The 21,118-nt window shown below is 46.4% G+C and overlaps 1 protein-coding gene across 1 annotated transcript; it reads right to left on the bottom strand.

Moving 5' to 3' along the window:
* Positions 1-801: 801 nt before the first annotated feature.
* Positions 802-17,987, bottom strand: SLC25A43 (solute carrier family 25 member 43). The gene is made up of 5 exons (XM_031602719.2): positions 17,677-17,987; positions 15,882-16,123; positions 14,810-14,982; positions 3,727-3,861; positions 802-2,694 (listed from the first exon to the last, which is right to left on the bottom strand). Exons 1-5 carry the CDS (start codon positions 17,946-17,948, stop codon positions 2,491-2,493), a joined length of 1,026 nt encoding a protein of 341 aa, XP_031458579.1. The 5' UTR covers positions 17,949-17,987; the 3' UTR covers positions 802-2,490.
* Between the last annotated feature and the right edge of the window lie 3,131 nt (positions 17,988-21,118).

Below are 21,118 nucleotides of genomic sequence, written 5' to 3'. Positions count from 1 at the left end.
CGCCGCAGCGGGGCGGGGCTTTGGGCCGCCGGGCGGCGCGGGGGGGCGGGAGCCGGGCCGGGAGCCCGCGAAAACCCCGGGCCCGGCGGCTCAGAGCTGCCCTCGGTGAGCGCCCGCCCCGTCAGCAGCCACGGCGCTGCTCCGCGTGTCACACGGCATCGGGCACGGCGGCGGGCCGGCAGGCACACACGCACACGCCGCCACCGCACAGCGCCCACAGCTTAGCACAGGGCTGCTCCGTGACCTCGGTCCCTGTTCCCACGCACCACGTTAGGTGCAGTGGAAGCAGGTTGGTTGAGCGCTCTGTGAAATGGTTTTGTTACCTTTCGGAGGGATTTCTCCCAGAATCACAGCACCGCCTTAAAGCTCCCCCAGCCCCAACCCCTGCCATAGGCTGCCCGCCCCCCAGCTCAGGCTGCCCAGCGCTCACCCAGCCCGGCCTTGGGCACCTCCAGGGCTGGGTGCACGCAGTGCTGGGCAGCAGTGCCAGGGCCTGCATAAAGTTCTTTCTGACATCTGACCACAGTTTCCCCTCCTTTAGTTTAAAGCCCTTCGTCCTGTTACTGTCAGCTCCTCTCAAGCACTGTAAGGCTGCAATGAGGTCTCCCCAGAGCCCTCTATTCTCCATGCTGAACAAGCCCAGCTCCCTCAGACTTTCTTCATAGGTGAGGCTAACCTCACCTTGCACGTGCCTTAACATCTCTTCCAGGAGGACCCGCTCCATGATCTCAGACTCAAAAGCCCGCGGTTCCCCAGCTCTTCCTTCTAAGTAGATGCAATTAAACAACGGAGAGGCTTGGCTGATAAAAAGTTAATGAACGGTTTATAGGCCTGAGGAGTGAAGTGTAATACAGATGTGTCAGTGGCATATCACAAACAAGTTAGAGGTACCTTGTTGACTTGCTTGAGTCTCATGAGGTTTGAAGAGGTGAGCGAACATTTATAAGCACCTATCATTCGATCTTTAACATCTATTTAGAAAAACAACATCAGTTAAAAACAAAAAACAAAACAACAAAATCCATGCTTTGAACAGGTAAGAGCATTGTTCAGAAAACAGTTCTTCCCCAACTTGCTCACAAGTCATGTTTCCTTATTCATACACATCAAATGAACATCAGTATTGTTACTGACACTGTGCAGAGATAGGGAAACTGAGGCACAGAGAAACCCCTTCACCAGGCAGACTGATGAGAGCCAGGAATACTTACAGCCTCCCCGTGACTCACAAGCCACCAGGATGCTCCCTACCATCTTGAGTTTTGCTATCAACACCCGTGCTTCTCTCTGAGAAGAAAATCAACCATCATAGCAGCACACAGCAAACCCATTGCTGGAGATACCACAAGACCTCAGCTGTAGGGTATACCAACATTAAGAGCCAGGGGCAAAGCAGGTCTTAAAGTTATCTCAGATAATGGTATCATACTGCCTGAAAGGGCCCTAGCCTGGTGAGAGGGCAGTGGCACCAGCAAGAACCTGGTGGTTGTGCTGTTTCCAACCTAAGGAAGTGCTGTGGGTCCTGCACTGCAGAGGTTCAAGAGGGAAAGTGAGAGGACGTGTGCACAGTGCTCTTCTGCAGGCAAGTTCTGAGCAGCACAAGGGTCTGTGCACAAGGACTGAGAATTAGTTTAGCATAAAAATAGAACTTTAAGAATACTGAAAAACATTGTAAGGCTCGTGGCTCTGAAATAGCCAACACACTTAAGGTCTGCATTTTTCAGAAGATATTTTAGTTAGAAATTTTCAGGAAAACTTTTTTTCTAAGCCTGAAATAACTCACGTACACAGGAGAAAGGGAAAAAGATTCCCAGTAAGCACCTAAGTTTAGAAGATTGTCATTCCAGTGTGTTACAGTCTATTAGCAAAAACATCATTGCAGCAGCTCATTTTCATTGCTATGCCAAAGACATGTACAAAGTTGTTATTCTTAAGGAAGTCTCAAAAATGGAAGAGTGGATTCTGGAGTGTGAATGAACTGAGGCTAATTCTGCACCTGCAGAATGCCACGTCCTCCCATTATCACTAAAGAGGAGATTCCAGCAGAAATGCTTGCATTTGTCTATCTAGTCTGCTTGCCATTTTCTGATGACTTCTTATCACAAATTACTTTAAAAAAAAATCCAATTTGAGCTTTCTTAATGTTCTGAAGATGCAATTTGTACTTGTCTCAGTTTTCATTCTCTCTGCAAATGGTTTATCTTAACGTGGCTATCCAGCACTGAGAAGCACCTAGAATAGCATCAGTTCAAGCTGCAATAGCATACAGTGTGTTCAGACTAGTAGCATCTCTCCTCCTCCTTGGTGTATGCTTACTACTTTTATTGTTTGCATCCATTCAGCAAATGAGATAAGAGGTTTATTCATCCCCTGCATCCTGTAGTCTCAGCACTAAAGCCATGCAACTTGCTGAGATGCTGGTACCTGCAGTTCAGCATGTCTTTCTTGCAAAGTTTCTGAAGAAAAGGCTTCTCCAATAGATCTCTCACGTCAGTTTTCAAGAGCTGATTTCCTTGGCTCGAAGTTTTCTCTTCGGAGGCGCTTTAATTCTCTCAGTTCTTGTGGCAGTAAACTCTGATCCACCCCAGGAGTCAGCTTGTAACTTAAAGGAGATTCGATATAACCATTTCTGTACAGACAGACCCGCTTGCAGAATTCAAAGGTGCTAAACATAACACCAAAGTATGGAACAATCTGATTAAAAAAAAAAAAAAAAGCAGCGTGTTACACTCATAGTATTCTTAGATGTTTTTATAAAGGAAAACTTCTAGAATTTCAGGTTTGATGTGATCTGCTAACAGAATTGTGCTCATTTACATGAAGTTAGACTCTCCTCAGACCTGGTTTGCACCTGCATCACGCTGAGGAGTTTGCTACTTGTACATAGCTAATTCTAGCAGCACTGTGAGGAACAAGGTCTGTGCTAGCCTGTAGGTTATCACAACTTCTAAAATATCTAAGCAAATCCTAAGCAACCTCAGCAAATCCTAATAGGAAACATGGACTTTATTCTTCATAAAGCAGAATGACTAAACAACTTTCTTCTTTTTCCCTGGGCAAAATGAGCAGCCCTGATGCCACATGCCTTTATACCAGCCAAGGCAGGGCCAGCCATAGCCCGGCCATCACTTCTAGTTATGCTCAGTTACCACTCAGCAACTGACCAGTAGTATCCTGTACAGGTAATTAACAATGCAGCACTGTAGAATATATTTATCTAATTAACCTTATGTTTAAGCTATCATGTTTTATTTCACACTTTCTTCTCTGTAAAGGCTGCATAACTGATACGCACGCACTACTAGCTCACTGCAAAATGCAGCTTTTGACTTCTGTGGGAGTGGTTAATACAAGAACTATTTTTGTTATAGCTAGGTACAGTCTGTCAAATTACTGGAGCTCAGATGAAAAGCAGAACTTGGTTAGCTGCTTTAGGTACATCACTAGCTGTCCCCTCGTCTGGCTTGCGTGTTAGAAACACTCCCTTTCCTAAGGGCATTCAAATGAACTTGAAAGAAGTCACATAAAGAAGCTGAACTCACACTTAGAGAAATACAACCAAACCTGTGATCCAAAGCTGGCTCATAACCTGCCTGAGGTTATACCTGCGCTGTGACTGCCTTTCTCATCTATAAGCCACTAATAAGTATGGAGGGTTGCCACATGCCTTATAACTTCAATTGTGCAAGAGCGTGCCGTAGTTCAGTGATGAAAACAAAAGCTCACCTTGAGCAGGCTGGGTGTGAGGCCGCTCCAAAGCCCGAGCACACCTCTGTTCTTCACTGTTTGCCGGAAACAGTCAGCCATGCCTGTGAAATGGGCATCCACTGTGCCACAGTGAGGGAGACACGGACTCTGCGCCTGTTCAAGACACATCCAGAGGGTTCACAGCAAGCAGAGGAAAACTGGAGTAAAGAAAAATAAATATCTTCTCCATTCTGGCAAGGAACAGACTGATCTGGATTCTTCTGTTAGTCAAGAAGTATCAACTATTTTGCCCTTACAAAGGGATTTCACTCTCTGGGGGGTATGAAAGGGAGCAGTAATTTCCACCAGGATTTCCTTTTGCGCCACTCACATCTGGGAGAGGCATTTCAGAACCCTGGCAGCAGAGCACCAGCGGGCTGGAAGCCCAGGGTTGGCCCCGGACACCACTGGGCCTTCCTGTAAGTCTGATAAAGCAGGAGTGCTGCCTTGACTCTGTCTGCTCAGGCCATGTTTACACTGCAATGAGAAGAGCAAACTGCACTATGCACTGAGGAGCAACAGCAGAGATGGAACACATCTCAGCACAGGCTGTACAAGCCCACCGAGGGCTGCAGGCAAGCAGCTGGTGTCTGTGCTCTGGTATCTTTGCTACGTGCTCAGCTCGCCCAAACCACTTAGCATCAGCTTGGGAGCATCCTGCTGGACTGATGCTACATTTCCAACTGCAGCACAGACTGCCTTAGTTCACATGGAGGAAGTGTAGTGTGTCATTTTTAACAGCAAAATCCTTCCTTCGTTAATCTCCCACTGTGTTAGCACAGACAGGACAACTTGACCTTGAATAATCCCATCCTCACCCATCTGTGCACATGCAGCAAGCTGTGGGTTTGTTCTGCATTGGCACATGAGGGTCTTGCCCACACCCACATCCCTCACAGGAGCATGAGGGGAGCCCAGGATACAACTTGATGATTGGTACATACAGCTGATCATCAGGGCAGAAGTTTGGTAAGAACAGGACGAGTACCACTAATCATAATTGGTGAATATAGATATTAATATCTTCTCTTTTAGTTGAAACACCACATGATATAGCATTTCTTCCTTGCTTGGTCAAACTAACCCACAGCTTCTCAGAGTTGCTAAGCCTGTGATGACAAGCCTCTTGTTAACTGACAAGCAGCGATGACATTTTCTACATGCCTGAGCTACTGCATTTCAAATACTTGGCAACTTGGATGGTAAAAGTGAAAACGGATCAGGACTCATGCTCCAGATATACCAGAGAAGCTGCTAATCAAATGGTTTAAAGGTTGTTGTATCCCGTTGCATTGCTGGCAAGTCTACAGCTAAACTTCAAAAGCAAATGAAAAAAAAAACCCAACAACAAAAAATCCAAACAAACCAAAAAACAAACGGCCTCCCCCACAAACTGCAAGTGCCTTCTTCAGACTTCTATCCCCCAATATTTTTGTATACAATTAAAATGCATGTGAAATGCTTCTGACAGCAGGTTAGAGGTGAAAATATTGTTCTGATAGGACTTTGGGAAGTGATTTTAGGAAAGCAGCACTAAGAGAGCAGGCAATATGCTTTCACTACATCCTTATCTGGTGGCTTCTGGATCGCCTTGGTCACGTCCTTTTATCCCAGACACAAGGGCTGAGGATTAATCCATGGTCTTTTACACCTGAAGCAAAAGGAAGCAGAAGTATTTGCTTCTCTCTGAGCTTTTTTCAACAGCATACACCTAGCTTGCAGGAGAGGGATCACATTTCTGGGGAAAGAGCAGTTGAACTGCTCTCATCACTTACCCCCTTTGTGTCTACACTGGCCTTTCCCATTCCATGGGGCTACCATTGTGTCTGTAATTCCCAGCTCTGGTGCAATTTCACACAGCCTCCTGGTTTATGGTTCAGAGAAGCAGATGTGATGGGATTTAACTGACAGGACTTTACAGTATTACCAGCCCTGCCTTTACACAAAGATCAAGGTAACAGCTACTCTGGTAGCTAAGGTTCACACACATGTTCACTTCTGCTCCCTTGCTACAAGGAAGCTGTCTGCTTGGCTTTTTCACTTAAGGGGTAATAAGGGTTTAAAAAGCAATAGCTAAATCCCACAGAGAGAAAGACGGCGATTGAGAAACTGCTCTATGAAGACTTTCATGACTATACTGTAGAAGATGCTGAGTGCTGCAACTGAGATTTCAGGGATCAGTTCTGCTAAGAATGGTGACATTACCACCAGGAATGCTTAGATGAGTGCCCAAATGATGGAAATATCCTTAATAATGCAACAGTGGTCATAGGAGAGCTGGAATCAAAATCTTGTTCTTTTTTCTGCCCTATGAGCCAGTGTCCACGAGTGTTTATGGTAAAGGAAGGTATAGGCAGCAACACTGTGGAGGGGAACAACTTTCTGAAAAGCACTGGGAAAGCAGGAATGCTACTGACATGGACCTTCCTTCCTTTTGTGGTAGGCAGGGCATGACCTGCCAGAATTAACTGCAGTGTATGCAACGCAAAGGCACATATAGATTGATTGTGATGATAGCACTCCTGCCTACAACACCAACGCCAGCATTCAGAAAGGGTCTGCGTGCAGCAAACACAACCAGAACACAGTTAAAAAGGAACAGGTAAGTCAAAGCCTCAGGTTTCTGATTTGCCCACAGACTGTGACCTCTTAAGAAATTTACTGATAGACTGCTTAGAGTAACATTCACTACGGTTACAGCCATTTTCAAGATTTCAGGCCATGGGGCAAAGCGTGCTTTGTCAGGCTTCCTGCTTTATGGGAGCAGTGTGTTTCTAAGAGCACAGACACCATATGTAAGCAGTAATTGTCCACAGAACTGCAGTCATCTACTGCAAAAAAAAATATCTGAAAGTTATGTTAGTGCACAGTTAAGGATTCGCTATTCTGGAGCACAGATAAATAAACACAGAATGTATTAACTAAAGACAAAAAAAAAGGAGGGATGGGGGGAAGATGTTTCATTTGCCACTGTTTCAAAGAAAAAAAAAAGATGGCTGTGGGTTTTGGGTGGTTCTGTATCCTCTAAGTGTGTCTGCAACACTACAACCCTCCCAGCCGCCCTATGGCACCAGAGCAGGAAAATGGAGGTAACCAAACTGATCAGACAAGTTTCTCCACCTCTTCTCAGAATCCTACCGTCACAGACACAAACAAACCTCATCCCCAAAAGATCAGCTTTGTGAGACATTTCAAACCAGGCACCTCAAAGCAGCTTCCTTCCCCTCTTCCGATAGCACTTGGCACTACGGGCAGCTGAACAGAGAGCTTCTTGTTACCAGCACTTTAAGGACTTCATTCTAACCCAGGTATGGTTGTCTTGTACTGCAGAAGGTGGGAGACACCACACAGCTCACTGCACCGATAGCAGAGAGTGCAGGCAGAGCATTAACAGGGCTAAGCCACTCGTTACACTGATGAATGCCGGGCTGCACTAGTGATTAAAGCACATCTAGTGCACAGCTGACTCTATCTGCTCTGAAAAACAGGGCCTTTCAGGATCCAGAGGCCTCCAAGCCTAAGGAGTCACTGTGATCCATGCCAAAGACAGCAGTCTGCTCTGCTCTGCTCTGCTCTGACAACCTGTGGGCCGGAGGGGTGCATGAAGAGACCCTTCGACCCGCACTCAGGGCAATGTTTTTTATAAAAACCAACCATTTAAATAAGGGAGAAGCCCTGTGACAAAACTCTGGTTAAAGTTAATGGTTACCCACAGACTTCTCAGATCCCATCTCTCCCGCTGTCAGCAGCGTGAGCTGGGTGCCAGAACAACAGCCACACTGGGAACTAACCTCACACACACTTCTCAAGATTTCTACCTCCACAAGCTACCCCAGCCCCTAATTCCTATTCCTCTTAGCACTGGACCACTGATGTAGTCACTGCAGTGAGACCTGTGCCACCCAACGAACAACCATTTTAATCTTCCCAAGGCTCTCAGCAGCAAGAGAGGGACAAAGCAGAATGCAGGCACGTTTCCCCCTCCCTCCCTTTGCAGATACAGCATTCCTACACACGGTTCAGGACTATTTGGTTTGGCACTATCTGAATTTACAAGTTAAAAGTGATTATTTGGAAATACTTCTCCTTATTTAACATACTTTTCCCCTTCTTCTTCATGTTTCTAAAAACTTCACTGGTGCAAAGCTGTTTTTTTTTCCATTTTGACTGTGCAGAACTGATGGCACACTATAGCAGTGCTATTACATCCTACAGCAGTGCTACAGCTACCACAGGAAGTATGCTATTCTGATGGCAGATATAGTAAATTTGTTTTGTTTTTTATACATTTTTAAAAGATTTGGAGTCCTACACTTTTGATCCATTGCCAAAAGAAACTCAGAAAGACAGGAAAGCATTTTATAACACAGCACACAAGTTCATGCTCTTAATCTGGAAGCTAAAATAAGAAGTCTTTGTGTTTGCAGCCTGCGTTAATGAGGACACTCGCAAGAGGCAAGTGTAATTGCAGTTCAAAGGAAACTGAAGGACAAATATTGCAGTTTTCATTCAGGTTAATGCCACTGCAGTCAACAGAAACTTCACTCAAGCGAAGACTGAATGCTTATCAGAAACAACTCAAGTAAGAGATAACTGAGATGTGAACAAGTATTAATATTGGGGGAAAAATGTAAAGTACCAGGCAAGTCAATCTCCCTTCCTAAAGACAGGCTTACCTGGGTGTGACAGACTTTTCTGTGCTGTTGGTCTAATAATACTGACTTACCCCTGCATGGGAACATAAAGCCCAGTGAAGGTCCTCAGGCATGCAATAAGGCAAACAACGACCAGTTAGGAGGAGGCAATCATTTCCAGCACATCACAGCAAAGCAGCTGACTGACAGCTTCCTGCACTCTAAGAACATGTTGTCCTTTCCTCTGCAACCTGAACTGGGGCCAAATCTCTCTGCCTTGCTGAAATTATTGGCGCTGAGGATGCAAAACAGTTTACTGTCTGCTCAAAAGAGTTTGCCCCAGCTTTAAACACATTACTGCCAAGCCTGTTGTATCCTGAGGCTCTGTGGTCTGTTGCAGAATCCCTTCCTTGCTACTGGATGCGATCTTCCCCTGCTCTTAACTTCTTTGTGCTACAAAGAAATCTTAGATAAATACAGAGCTTTTCTTCCTCAAGGTGGCAGTGCAAACTCCTTGCATGGAGGCTTTGGGGTCATTTCAAACACGTCGTGATGATTCAGCTCAAGCCTTACAAACAGGAGCACAGATTTCATGTAGATGAGCAGTGATTTTCTAAAGGCATAAACCTGCAGGCAGGCTAGCTTGTTTCTACACAGAACACAGCAAAAAGTAACACGAGTTCCCACATCTCCCCCTGTCTCTGTAGAAATTCAGGAGAAAATTAATGTTTCTAAAGGATTGAGGCTTTACTGCGGACATATTTTCATTGTCCATTACGTGGATGAGGTACAGAACAACACTGTATCAGAATAAATCAGATATAAAAGAGGAGTACCCACAAAGTTTTAGCTCCTGCATCATTCCAAGCATAGACATGCTGCAAACCAATACAGGGCACTCAGGGGATAAGAGTGGTGGCTGCTGCTCTGGAGACATCGCCATCTTCCTGCTGAAAGTGATGGGGCCACAGTAGCCACAGCATGCCCTAACCCTGCCTTCCTCCCACAACCAGCTGGGTACAGCGTGCTTTCCTGCTTCCTTCTGGAAGATCACTGTGCTGCACTGCTAAGCTCCTGCTGTAATCCAGCTTGGAGTAAGCATTAGCACAGCACAGCTCCCCGGATGAACAGGGTTAAGGACCCACAGCAGCAGCAGACTGGCCCAAGGCAGACCTGGATGTTACATCAGTGCAGTTCTACTTCTAAGCCTTATTTACCATTTCCCCTCTCTTATCCAGTTTTTCTACTGGCACTATTCAGCCTTTTGGCTTCACAGGCAGCCAGGCCCTGCATTTCTCTCCGAGGGAAGTCTGAGGATTGGAGAGAAACATGTTGCAGGTTAGTTCAGATGTACAAAGGCTAACTGAAGGTGTTATAGCATGCAAAGCCCACAGTGCTCTCATGCAGCTGCTCTCAGGCACTGTCTTGCTGCGTATTCCAACCAGCACTTCCCAAAGCAGCAGGGCACTAACCCTGCAATACCCTCAGAGACTGTGGTGTGAAACATCTTTGCTGCAAAACCAAAACAATAAAAATGCCAGACGCTGAAAGCATTAGGCATAGGGGGAGAAGGACACAGGGACAAAGGAAGGGACTTTACCAAAACCAGAATCTGATTTTTATTAACTACAGGTTAATAGGGGAGCCAGGCAGGTCCTAAATTGAAGTAACACCCAGAACATGCGGTCCTGAACCGTGGCAGCAAGGAGAAGGGGAGCGTGAGATGATGGGGAGAAGTAAGAAAGGCAGGAATTTACACTGCCACTTCCCCTCAGGTAGAATAGTTTTGGCATTTGATTTCTATCTGTGCACTCGCTTTCACACAATTTGAAGGAAATTAGTGCCAATGAAACCTCTGCTGAGTTGCAATCAGACAGCAGGATCAAAAGTTACCAGGGACAAGGACCGACAGCAGAATCCTTACTACAGAAGCCTTAATTCAACAGGAAATCGTAACTAAAGGTGGCAATACTGCTCCTTGCTGCCTCACACATTATGGAATTTGCTCCCAAATCTATCTCTGAACATTTTGCAGAATCAGGCTCCTGTGCAGTTCACTGCTACATGGCCTCCCTGCACAAAGTCTCACAGCACGTATGCTTCTGAGATGTCATGTGAACCACATGACCCAAAAGGCACTTTTTATTTTTAAACCGGGTCATGGCTCCAATAACATATTCCCATGTGAGAGCACCACAGCTCTCACACACAGCAGGGATACTGCGGCTTGCGAGCTCCCCGAGGGTGCCATGCCAGCACCTCTGATTCTTTAGGTTACAAAGAACTCAAAGCATTTACATCATTTACAACAAATTTCACACTTGCACCCTGTGTTCCAAAGGACCAAAAAAAAAAAACCAAACCAAAAACAAACCCCAAGCCATTGACAACCTCTCTTCCCTTCCTGTGCTGCAGATTTACAGGCAGCTGAGGTCTGACTGATTCACTTCTGTCACTGAACAGAGGCCACTTCATGGGTGATGCATGGCAGCACTCCATGCTAACCAAGAACAATGAACCCGTTCGTTTACAGCAGCAGAGGGAATTCATAGCCTAGATTTAAAACAAAAAAGGATCAGACATACTGAACAACACCTTACACTCAGAGATGTCCTCAGAAATTAAGAATGCTGTGCAGTCAACACAAAAAATGTGTCAAATCCTGCAGTGTAGTATGTTTCTTTTATTTTACAAGAGTTTGATGGCTGTCCCTGAGTAACATGCAAAAAAGAGAGTTCAGACAACTTTTAGTTAAAGAAATTAAAACACACAATACCAGCAAAATACAAGCACAGGACAGAACTTCTGCAATACATGCAAAGCTTGTTCACATAAGCAGGTAAGAGGTACCTGTAATCTGATGACCTATGAGACTTTAGGGCCATCCTTGTGCATTTTGCCTCCCCAAACCACCCAAGTCACACGTCAAAGTGGAGTGAAAGCTGAGAAGTGCCAGCCAGGGGCACTGAGCCTACCACTGAGGCCACTTGCAGAGAAGGAAAGGCCAAACTTAAGTATTAGGTTTGCACGGCTCTCTAGCATGTTTATACTCAGCTCTGCACATAGCCTCAGGCTGGTGTCAGTCTATTAATAATATTCTGTTTGGCACATAAAGAGCTCTAAATCCATCCTTCTTGGCTAAAATACCAGAGCTCAGTGTACGATGCACTCCAGAAGATTGTCACAGACAAAAAGATGACGTGGGAAAGGAGAAGAATATTACCAGTGCTCCCCTTAGACACGGGCTCCTTTACAGGCAGGTATTTCCAGGCTTAAAAGTTTTCTTGTATGCACTTAAATAAGCTGACAGGGTAAAACTGAACAGCACTTAAGATACTGTGACATGAGGAAGGAAAGGCAAGAATAACAAACAGAAGGATACACAAATCATAAGTTTTTCATCAGAAGCTGAGAAAGCATGAGTCAGGAAAGTATTTAATGCAAAATGTTGCTCTGAACAACCCTCCTCTTCCATATTCCCCTTCTACAGATGCACAACAACAGAAGTATGTCCATGCTGAAACATGCACACAGTACCTCTTAATTCTCTAACTTGCCAAGTAGGAGCAAAGCAAAAAAAGGAAGACAAAGGAATAAAATTAGGACAGTCACAACAGAGAGAGCTCACATTCAGTAAGACTCAACCACATTAATTAATGTCTCATTTAAGAAAGTCAATCAAGTTCATTTACCAAACAAAGCATCTTTGGAAAAAAACCCAAACATGATAAAGATAATTCTAGCAGCAGAGAAGAAAGAAACCATGGTTACAGCGAAAAACTGACATCATAAATCATCACCAAAGCAAAGAGGGAGAACTGTTTGCTGACAGGCTGATCCTGTTCCCACAGATGCCAATGACAGAAGCTGCTGACATAAGGACTGTAGGAGTCAAATGCGTAAAATGAAAAAGGATGAAGCAAAATGATTACAACAGAGACAAGAAATAGTACTTACACTTCCTCTCATAGTAATATTTATTTTGCATCTTTGCAAACAATTCATGCTTTTCTAGACGAGGAAATAGATGGAGCCAACTCTTCAAAGACTGCCTAGCGTGTCAGGTAAAGATCTGAACTGCATGTTTTGGGCTCAGGCTTGTGTTCAGTGCCAGTATCAGAGAAGACAGCCCAGTTTCTGAAGCTCCTGAGACTACCTTGTAACTCCCTGCTTCTCCATCACCAGTGGGTTCACTGGAAGTTGTCTTTGGCTATATACTGCCTTCATCTGATATGGACCTCTACAACATGCAGAGTTCCTCTCCATACACAAAACTAGCGTTCATGGCTTCAGAACCAAGCACGACATCATATGAGGTTCAACAGTGGCTAAAGGCTTTGGGACACCCCTCTTTTTATCAGCTAGAAAATGGAATTGTTGAATAGAAGCTGAGCAGATTAAAATGGCTGAGGAAAACAAGAACTCAGAGATATGTGTTCCCTGTTCTCTATGAAAAGCTGAAATGCCTCAAAGCCCTGTTTTTCCCTGCTTTATTCTCTCCTTTCTTATGCCCCTTTGCATAATACCCATCCTGGTGCTGCTCTGATCATTCCTGTCTTCTGGCCATCACCCTTCAGGCTGAGCAGACCAGCAAGCACGCACACTGAAGAGCTGACCCTTGCAAGGTTGAGCAACACCCTAATGCTAACAGTGAAAAACACTTCTTGAATCATGTTACATGAAATCCATACCTTGCTTTATATCAACTTGGGCACAATTTTCAAAGGATCTCATTTCCAGACAGGCCTACATGAGTCACTTCTAGTACCAGATGAGTTATGGGCTGTCACATCTAGACAGCTGCATTCTCCCATGCTGTCAGAATAAACTGCTGGACAGGTGTTGCTTCTCTACGCTTGGGAAATCACTATTCAGTTGTTGCAACACATCTATGAAGAAGAAAACTCTGTCACTGAGCATTTCTTTGCTTCGGACAGATTTTTAACATATCTATTTCCTACATATCTAGGAAGTTAATCCAATTCCTTATTCTGGAAATGTCAGGCGTTCTAAGCATCCTATTGGCAAAAGAGCACAGCCTAGTGGCAACAAGATGAATGATGCCTCCCTTGCCTATGGAGACAAGGCTGGACACAGAACATCACACCATTCACTCCTGGAACTTCTGAACTGATTACGAAAACCGAATAATTGAACGTTTAAGTAACTGACACATCAATAGAAAAAGATTAAAAGGGAAACAGTGCATTACATGTTTTCTTTAATCTTCAGGCAACAACACTGCTGTGAGCCCAAGGATTAAAAGAAAAGTAAGAGTTGCAGGAGGAGAACTGATTTTTGTAGACCCATTTATACAGCTGAAAAAATAACCCATCTTCATGACCAGAACCTGCTTCTTACCTGAGATGTTTTATGAGATACTCGATGGGCTCAGCTTAAAGTTTACCTTTTGCACACATGAACTACAAGAGCTGGTCTCTGCTGAAGTCCTTTTTTACAAGGTGGAAAGAGGGCACTGAGTGCTCCTGTGGTACTGGATCTAAGCTCTGTCTGAAAAAGGGAACCCTGGAGAAGAGGGGAATTCACAGCCTCGGTGACCTTTTGCTAGCTTGTGACTTAACCAGCAGGGGATGGGGGAAGGGAGATTCTAAAATGCTGCCACACAAAATGACATTGTTTTGGATAAGACCACAAAAGCTTTCTGTTAAGTTTACAGTTCCATGAACTGGGCTGAAAGAAGGAATTCATATGCCATAGCCAAATAGCCACCAAAGAATGCTAGCTATTCACTGTCACTCTACTGGTGAAGCTCTAACGAAAAGACAACAAAGATGACAACACCAAATGAATTATGGCAATGAGACAGAAGCTGTAGGGTGTGAAGGTTTTTGTTTGGTTTGGTTTTTAACTATTATGACTAAACTTTCAGGAAAAAGAAGCAGGAAGATAACGGGAGCAACTGTGAAGTTCCATTAACTACAGGAGTCAGAAAGAAGAGTCAGGATTAAATCTGATCCTTCAGAATTAATATGTGCTGAATAAGTTTCTTGTGATTACCTGTACATATGCCAGGCATAAACAGCAGACACACCAAAACTGGAAATGGCACAGATCTCATTTATCCTAGCTAATACCAAATGAATGAAATGCTTGTATTTGATAGAAAATTTTCTTATCTTACAGATAAGAATTTGACAGAACTATATGAAGTAATAAAGCTAATGACAGAGCCTTAAAGGAAACACAAATCCCATGGCGTACTTGAACCTACATTCAAAGTGTAACAACAGTTTTAAAACAGTGAATTTTCAGATATTTAAAAACAAAGAAAAGACAAACACAACCCACCTAAACCAGAGCATCTGTAGCCTATGTGGTACGAGAAACAAGGCAGTAATGGCTATCCTCATCCCAAGCTCCCGAAACAGGCTCCTCTAACAAAGCACAGCAACATCAGCATTTTGTACCTGCATCTTCCTCTTGACAGTCTCAAAGGGGAAAGAAAGCGTCTGTGCCACAGCAGCTGCTACACAGCCATTTATGAAGTTCTGAAGGGGAGTAAAACAAACTATGGGTTCTCGCCAGATTTTGTCCAGATTGATGTAAACAAAGAATGAGCCCACAGAAAATGGGACGGCACCTAGAAAGCAAACCACGCAGAGGTTGGTATTAGCACACTGTGCACGAAGAAAACAGCTCTCATTACATAGCCTAGATGGACAGTACAAACTGCTGCAAGCCTATTGTTCACATTGCTCAAATTAGATCAATACTTAGAAAAATTTTTATTTCTAGCCACCGGCTTGCCATCGAACCCTCCCAGTTTAGCACCTAGGCACGGTGACAGAGGTACATATTTGCACAGTAAAATTGTCAAGTCTCACACGAGGTAAGCTCTTCTGCAACAAGCTCCATCTGTGGTCCAACCCAACCCTAGACCTGTAAACAGAGCTGCCTCTTCTGTCAGTCAAATGAGGAACGCTTCTGTCTTCTCCTGCTTGCTTTGAGCTCTCCTAAATTTCATAGTGCAATTCTATGTTATAACTACAGATTTTTTTTAAAACATTACATTATGAAAAAGCAGATGAAATCCAATGGCATTTTTTAAAGTTACTGAGAGAAAATAATTAAATATTTCATGTAAAGAGAGGCCATCACTAATCTTCACGTTGATTACACAATGCTGCTCACAGTGGTCTCACTAAGCAGCCAGGGAGACAAACCCTGACAGGAATCACAGACATGGCATGCTTACATTTTTTAAAGAGTTAAACAAGAAAAATCCTGCATCTGAGCACAACTGCATTATCTACAAAAGGAAACTATTTTGATAATGCTTAACCATAAATGCAACGATATGGGTCATCATTTGAAGGAATAAAACAGCAGCAAAGATCAGTACTGTTGTGCCTTGTAAACCCACATGCCTTCCATGGAACAACATTGCCATTTGTTTTGAAATCAAGTGAGCAAGCAAACGCTTGATACAGCTACAATAAACAATGTGCAATTAGGTCATCTTCCCCATGATTATTTTACCTAATATAGCTGGCGTAACACCACGGTAAAGTGCAAGAAGTCCTTCTTGATGGTAAATTTTGTAGAAAGCATGAAGAATTCCTTCATAAGATGGTTCCAGTCGGTTCTGCACAATAAGCCGGGTTTTAATTACATCAGTAGGGTAAGTCACAACAGTTGCAACCATGCCAGCCAGACTTCCTGCTATGATAGCTCTCCAGTGGGAAATATGGCCCAACTCATCCGTGAAAAGTATTACAAGTCTACAGTAAAAGCATAAAAGAGATATCATTAATGGCAAAAGAAAGATCTTGATATAATTAGAATCACAGAATACAATCCTATGTAATTGTTCTGCTCACAGATTCCTCCAGTAGCAGGAGTTGAAACCTCAGTAAGTACTGAATCCAAGACCTCCCTGTATTCTTTAATACCATACAAGCATCAAGTCTCTGTGAATCAGAACACAGGGATGGAAAACACAAGCAGAATAACAACAACCTGCCCAGGAGCTCACACAGAAACACAAAAGTAGGAGTCAACAGCAAGGGGCTGGAGTACACAGCTCCCCACACGCCATTCGCTTTACCTGCAGCCTTCATGAGCTCAGATGCTTCCAGTACCTGAATGAGCTTTGAGGGCAGCTTGTACAGCTCCACCTGCACCACAGTACCCAGCACACACTGAACACACACACAGTTGCAATTTCTCATTCTGGAGAACCAGAGCACTAATTCAACAACAGCTGCAAAGATACAGCGAGGAGCCACTTCCCCCAGTTTACTTCTTTGCTCGGCAAGAGATTTCCAAAGTGCTTTTCATCCACAGAACGTCAGTTACAGGCTGAAAATCACTGTAATGGAGAAGCAGCCTGCATGAAAAGCTCTGCCACCAGCTGTCCGACAGAGACACGGGTCTCCAGCTTTTCTCAGAAGGCATTCATCACAGGACCTTCTGAGAAGCCCGTGCCCACCTCTGCTGCTTAGCTTGGCACAGGGGGCCCACAGGGAAACTTGTGCCCAAGCGCTGTCACGCTCAGCGGGTGAAATGTGAATTGGAAATTCTGAAATGGAAGCAGTCTGAGAGGCTGGCCTCCAGCTGACACCTCTGTGCTGCACAGGAGGACGCTGCTGGGAACACGGAGCATTTGAAATCGGCGAAGAAACGTTACGGAAGCAGCTGCAGGAAGCAAAAGGAGCTGAGAATCTTGGCTGGAAGTACAGAACCCTGCTGTTCTGTCATTGAAGCGCTCTTTTTTGTTCGTCCAGGGCAAAACAACCGACAACAACATACAAGCCGCTGCTCGCCCAGCCGACGCCGTTTCACGTGCGCTGCGCTTTGCGCTGCGTTCCGGATCCCTGCGCCTCCCCGTCCCGCGTCCGCAGCGCGCCCGGAGCGGAGCCCCGATGGCAGCGCTCCGCCTGCACGCAGCCGCCCCCAAAAGCGCAACGGAACGAGAAACGAACCGCAGCGCTGCGAGCGGCGGAACCCGCAGCTCCCGGAACCGCTCCGCGACCCGCTGCCGGGTCAGCACCGGCACGGAGCCGTTAAAGCGAGTAAGGCGGCGTATCACCTTCAGGAACGATGCGAAGATCCCAATCCCGATTCCCTTCTTTGACGCGGATGACCGAAGCGCTGCACTCAGGGGCGAGCGGCGCTGCAGCTGCGCTCCGGGCGGCCCTGCCCGCTCGAAAGGCTCAGCCGGACCCGCCGGCACGCACCGCACGCCTCCAGCAGCGGCTGCGCGGTGCAAACCCCGGCCCCGCTCCCCGCTTCCTCCGAGCGCGGCCCGGCCCAGGCACCCCTCCCCGCTTACCGGCGGGAGGCGGCGAGCTGCAGCGCGCTGTAGGGGCAGAGCCGCAGGCAGGCGGTGAGGTTCCCCTTCCACAGGGCCCGCACGCCCTCGGTGCGGCACAGGCCGCGCCCGGCGCCGAGCAGCCCCCGCCCGCAGTGCCGGCTGCCCACCTGCGCCAGCACCGTCAGCAGCTCCAGCGGCGCCGTCAGGCTGAGGCTCAGCGCGCCCGCCAGCCCCGCGCAGCACAGCCGCTGCGGGCCGCTCAGCCGCCCGTCCCGCCGCCAGGTGGCCATGGCCCCCGCGGGGCTGCGCGGCGCCGCCGACCGGACGGGTGCGGCCTCCGTGGGGCGGTGCTGCGGGCCGCGCCCGGTGCGGCTGGGCCGGGCGGAGCGGAGCGGGCGCAGCCGAGCGAAGAAGGGGGGGCGCGGCGGGGCGGCTGACGGCCGGTGCGGCAGTGGTAGGTTCGAGTTCTGAATCAGAAGAAGTGGTTTAAAGAATACGTCCAAAAGCGTAATTAAACCTTACGCGAATCCCCGGTGAAAACGATAGTCACCCAAAATGAACTTAAAAGAAACCTCAGGGTAAATTGAGGCAGACGCGGCTCGCTGCTGCTGGACATCTTTGTAGGGTGTTCGCCGACCACGTCAAAAGCATTGGACATGTTAATCCGTCCATTGTTAGCATTACTGCTGATAGTTCCGACGTTAACAAGTGCTCCTGTTGGTATCAACTTAAGAGACTGATCCAGAAGGCTCGGGCAGTGCCAGCAGTGATTAAGCCTGAGCAACACGAGATTCTGCTTTGGCATTCGCAAGCTGACTGGAAAAGGGGGAACTGGTTTGAAGAAACAGGCCTTGCTGTATTTTGTACGTGTTTTTAGAAATAGCTGATTTGAAAAAAAAGTAGATGTGCCGTATGCTTTAGTATTTTTAGCATATTTTAGCATATTTTTAGAAACACGGCTGTTGAATTGTTGTACTTTGTGATTAGTTCTTGCTTGCAAACTGTTTAGTTTTTAGATGTTGCAAATAGTTATGGATGTAGCACCGTTGACTAGAAAGCGTGCTGTGAGGCTGTTTTGACAAGAGGGTTTCAGCAAGAGAAACACAGTAATGAAACCAGGGCCTCCACACAAGGCTGCGTTGTCTCACTCTGGGATTAGGTTGGGACGCAACAGGCAGACACCAAGATACTTCCCTCTATCCTCATCTTCTGACACCCCATTATATACCATTAAAAGACAGGCTGCACCCCAGTATATCTCATTAAAAGAGGTTGCCAAACCTCTCTATCCAAGGACGAGCAGACGTCTGGAAATAACATCCAAGTGCTGAGTGAGCAAATGTTAGGATTTTGGTACCTATCAATTACTTATAATAGGCATTCTCCTACTGAGTGTGCATGAGTGAAGAAAGTTTGTGTGGCAGACAGGTGAGGAAGATCACTGCATGAAGTAAAAGGCTGTCGTTGGACAGTCACGATGCTAAAAGGATGCTAGGCAGTGGAAGAGACCATGGAATAGAGGACTGGAAACCTCATAAATCACTACCTCAGATAGGTGTGTATATGTTAATTTTTTCACGTGTAATTGATGAGTATGTACTATCTGTATAAGTATAATGGACTCTGAATCGTGTAATGTTTGAAGCACTTGCAGTGGAAATATCCCCAGTGCTTCCTGGTGCTGCTAATAAAGAACACCTGACTGAGCGGTAACAAAACTTTGCTGCTAAGTTTCTACGCATCGATTTCTTGGATTCAAAAGAAAGGAGCAGGAGGCAGAGAGCAGGAGGGGAGAGGAGATGAGGGCAGTGCCTGAGGGCAGTGCAATCGGGCAACAGCAGTGACTTTCTTCAGACTGGCCCCTCTGCTCAGCTGCTGCTCACAAAACAGACCAAAACCTTGATGAGGCTGCATTTGGTAGAACTTCACTGTGCTTCCACACAGCGGTTTAAGAAGATGTCCTTTGCCTGCTTTTGGCACAAATGCTCTGCTGCTAATGGGAGCGGCAATTCCCAGGTCTGTACGGGAGCTAAACTACATGCCAGTGGTTGCCAGGAACTCCACTATTTGTGGTTGTGTATTTCCTCAGTGGGAAGACAGCAGCTGATCTGTGGGTGCCCAGCCTTTTGGCTTGCCCGGGTTGCTCTGAGTGAAGAGGGGCTGCCTTGGTTTCCCATAAACCAAGGTGTCACTCGGGCTTGATGGCCATCTCAGCAGTTCTCAGGGAGCTCTCAAGGTGCTGCTCAGAGATTTTACATCAAGTTTTATTCCTGCTGTGCTTCATCCTTGAGAGCAGCTGCTCACACATGCACGTACTGCCAAGCAACGATGGCGTGACTGTGGAGCGGGGGATGTTTTTATCCGGTAAAAGAGACCTGATCAAGTTTTTGAGTAGAACACCTGATTGCAACTCCATACACTCTGTTCACAGGTATTGTATTTCTGTCAACTGGGCACTGAGGACCAGAGACAGGCTGTAGATACCATGTCCAGGGTGAACACAGAAAGGGAGGGCAGACCCTATGATGATTAGAGGGCTGAAGCACCTCTCCTATGAAGAAAGGTTGAAGGGACTGGGCTTGTTTAGCTTGGAGAAGGATCCACGGAGACCTCATTGTGGCTTTCCAGTACTGAAGGGAGCTGTACAAACAGGAGGGAGAATGGCTGTTTATGGGGGTGGATAGTAACAGGACAAGGAATGGTTTTAAACTGAGACAGGGGAGGTTTAGGTTAGATATGAGGAGGAAGTTTTTCACTCACAGAGTGGTGATGCATTGGAACAGGTTGCCCAAGGAGGCTGTGGATGCCCCATCCCTGAAGGCATTCAAGGCCAGGCTGGATGTGGCTCTGGGCAGCCTGGTCTGCTGGTTGGTGACCTGCACATAGCAGGGGGTTGGAACTACGTGATCATTGTGGTCCTTTTCAACCCAGGCCATTCTAAGATTCTTTAGCAAGAGGTGGCTTGAGAAGGTGTCACAAGTTATCCTTAGATATAAGTCTGTGACAGGGAGGCACAAGCCCCGGGAAGAGGAGAAAAAAAAGGGGGGGGTACGAACCGTTTGCCGCGACCTGGCCGGCCCCGGGCCACGTGCGCTCCGGGAGAGGGGGAAGGGCAGAGAGCTAGCGATAGTTTTAACAAAGAGAAAACACAACAGCAGCGATCTGAGGAGGAAAGGTAATTTACTGAATCTAAACTAAATCAAACGAGAGAGACAAGAGTATCAAAAAATGAGAGTCAAACCACGCCAGTGCGAGGGAAAGCACGTGCTTCCTCCGCGGCGAGCTGAGACGGCTGAGCCGGGGCCAGACGGGGAGAGGCAGCCGCTCCGGGTCCGCAGCTCCGCCCCACTGCCTCTGCCCGCCAGCTCCTCCGGGGATGCCGCCCCCTCCCCTCCCATCAGGATGCTCAGCGTCCACAACAGTAAACGGAACCAGAACATTAACTCGTTAACTCCCACTG

Source organism: Phasianus colchicus, chromosome 14 (assembly GCF_987193195.1).
Source record: "Phasianus colchicus chromosome 14, bPhaCol1.hap1.1, whole genome shotgun sequence".
NCBI classification, from domain to species: domain Eukaryota; kingdom Metazoa; phylum Chordata; class Aves; order Galliformes; family Phasianidae; genus Phasianus; species Phasianus colchicus.
This window is presented reverse-complemented; position numbering and strand designations above follow the sequence as displayed.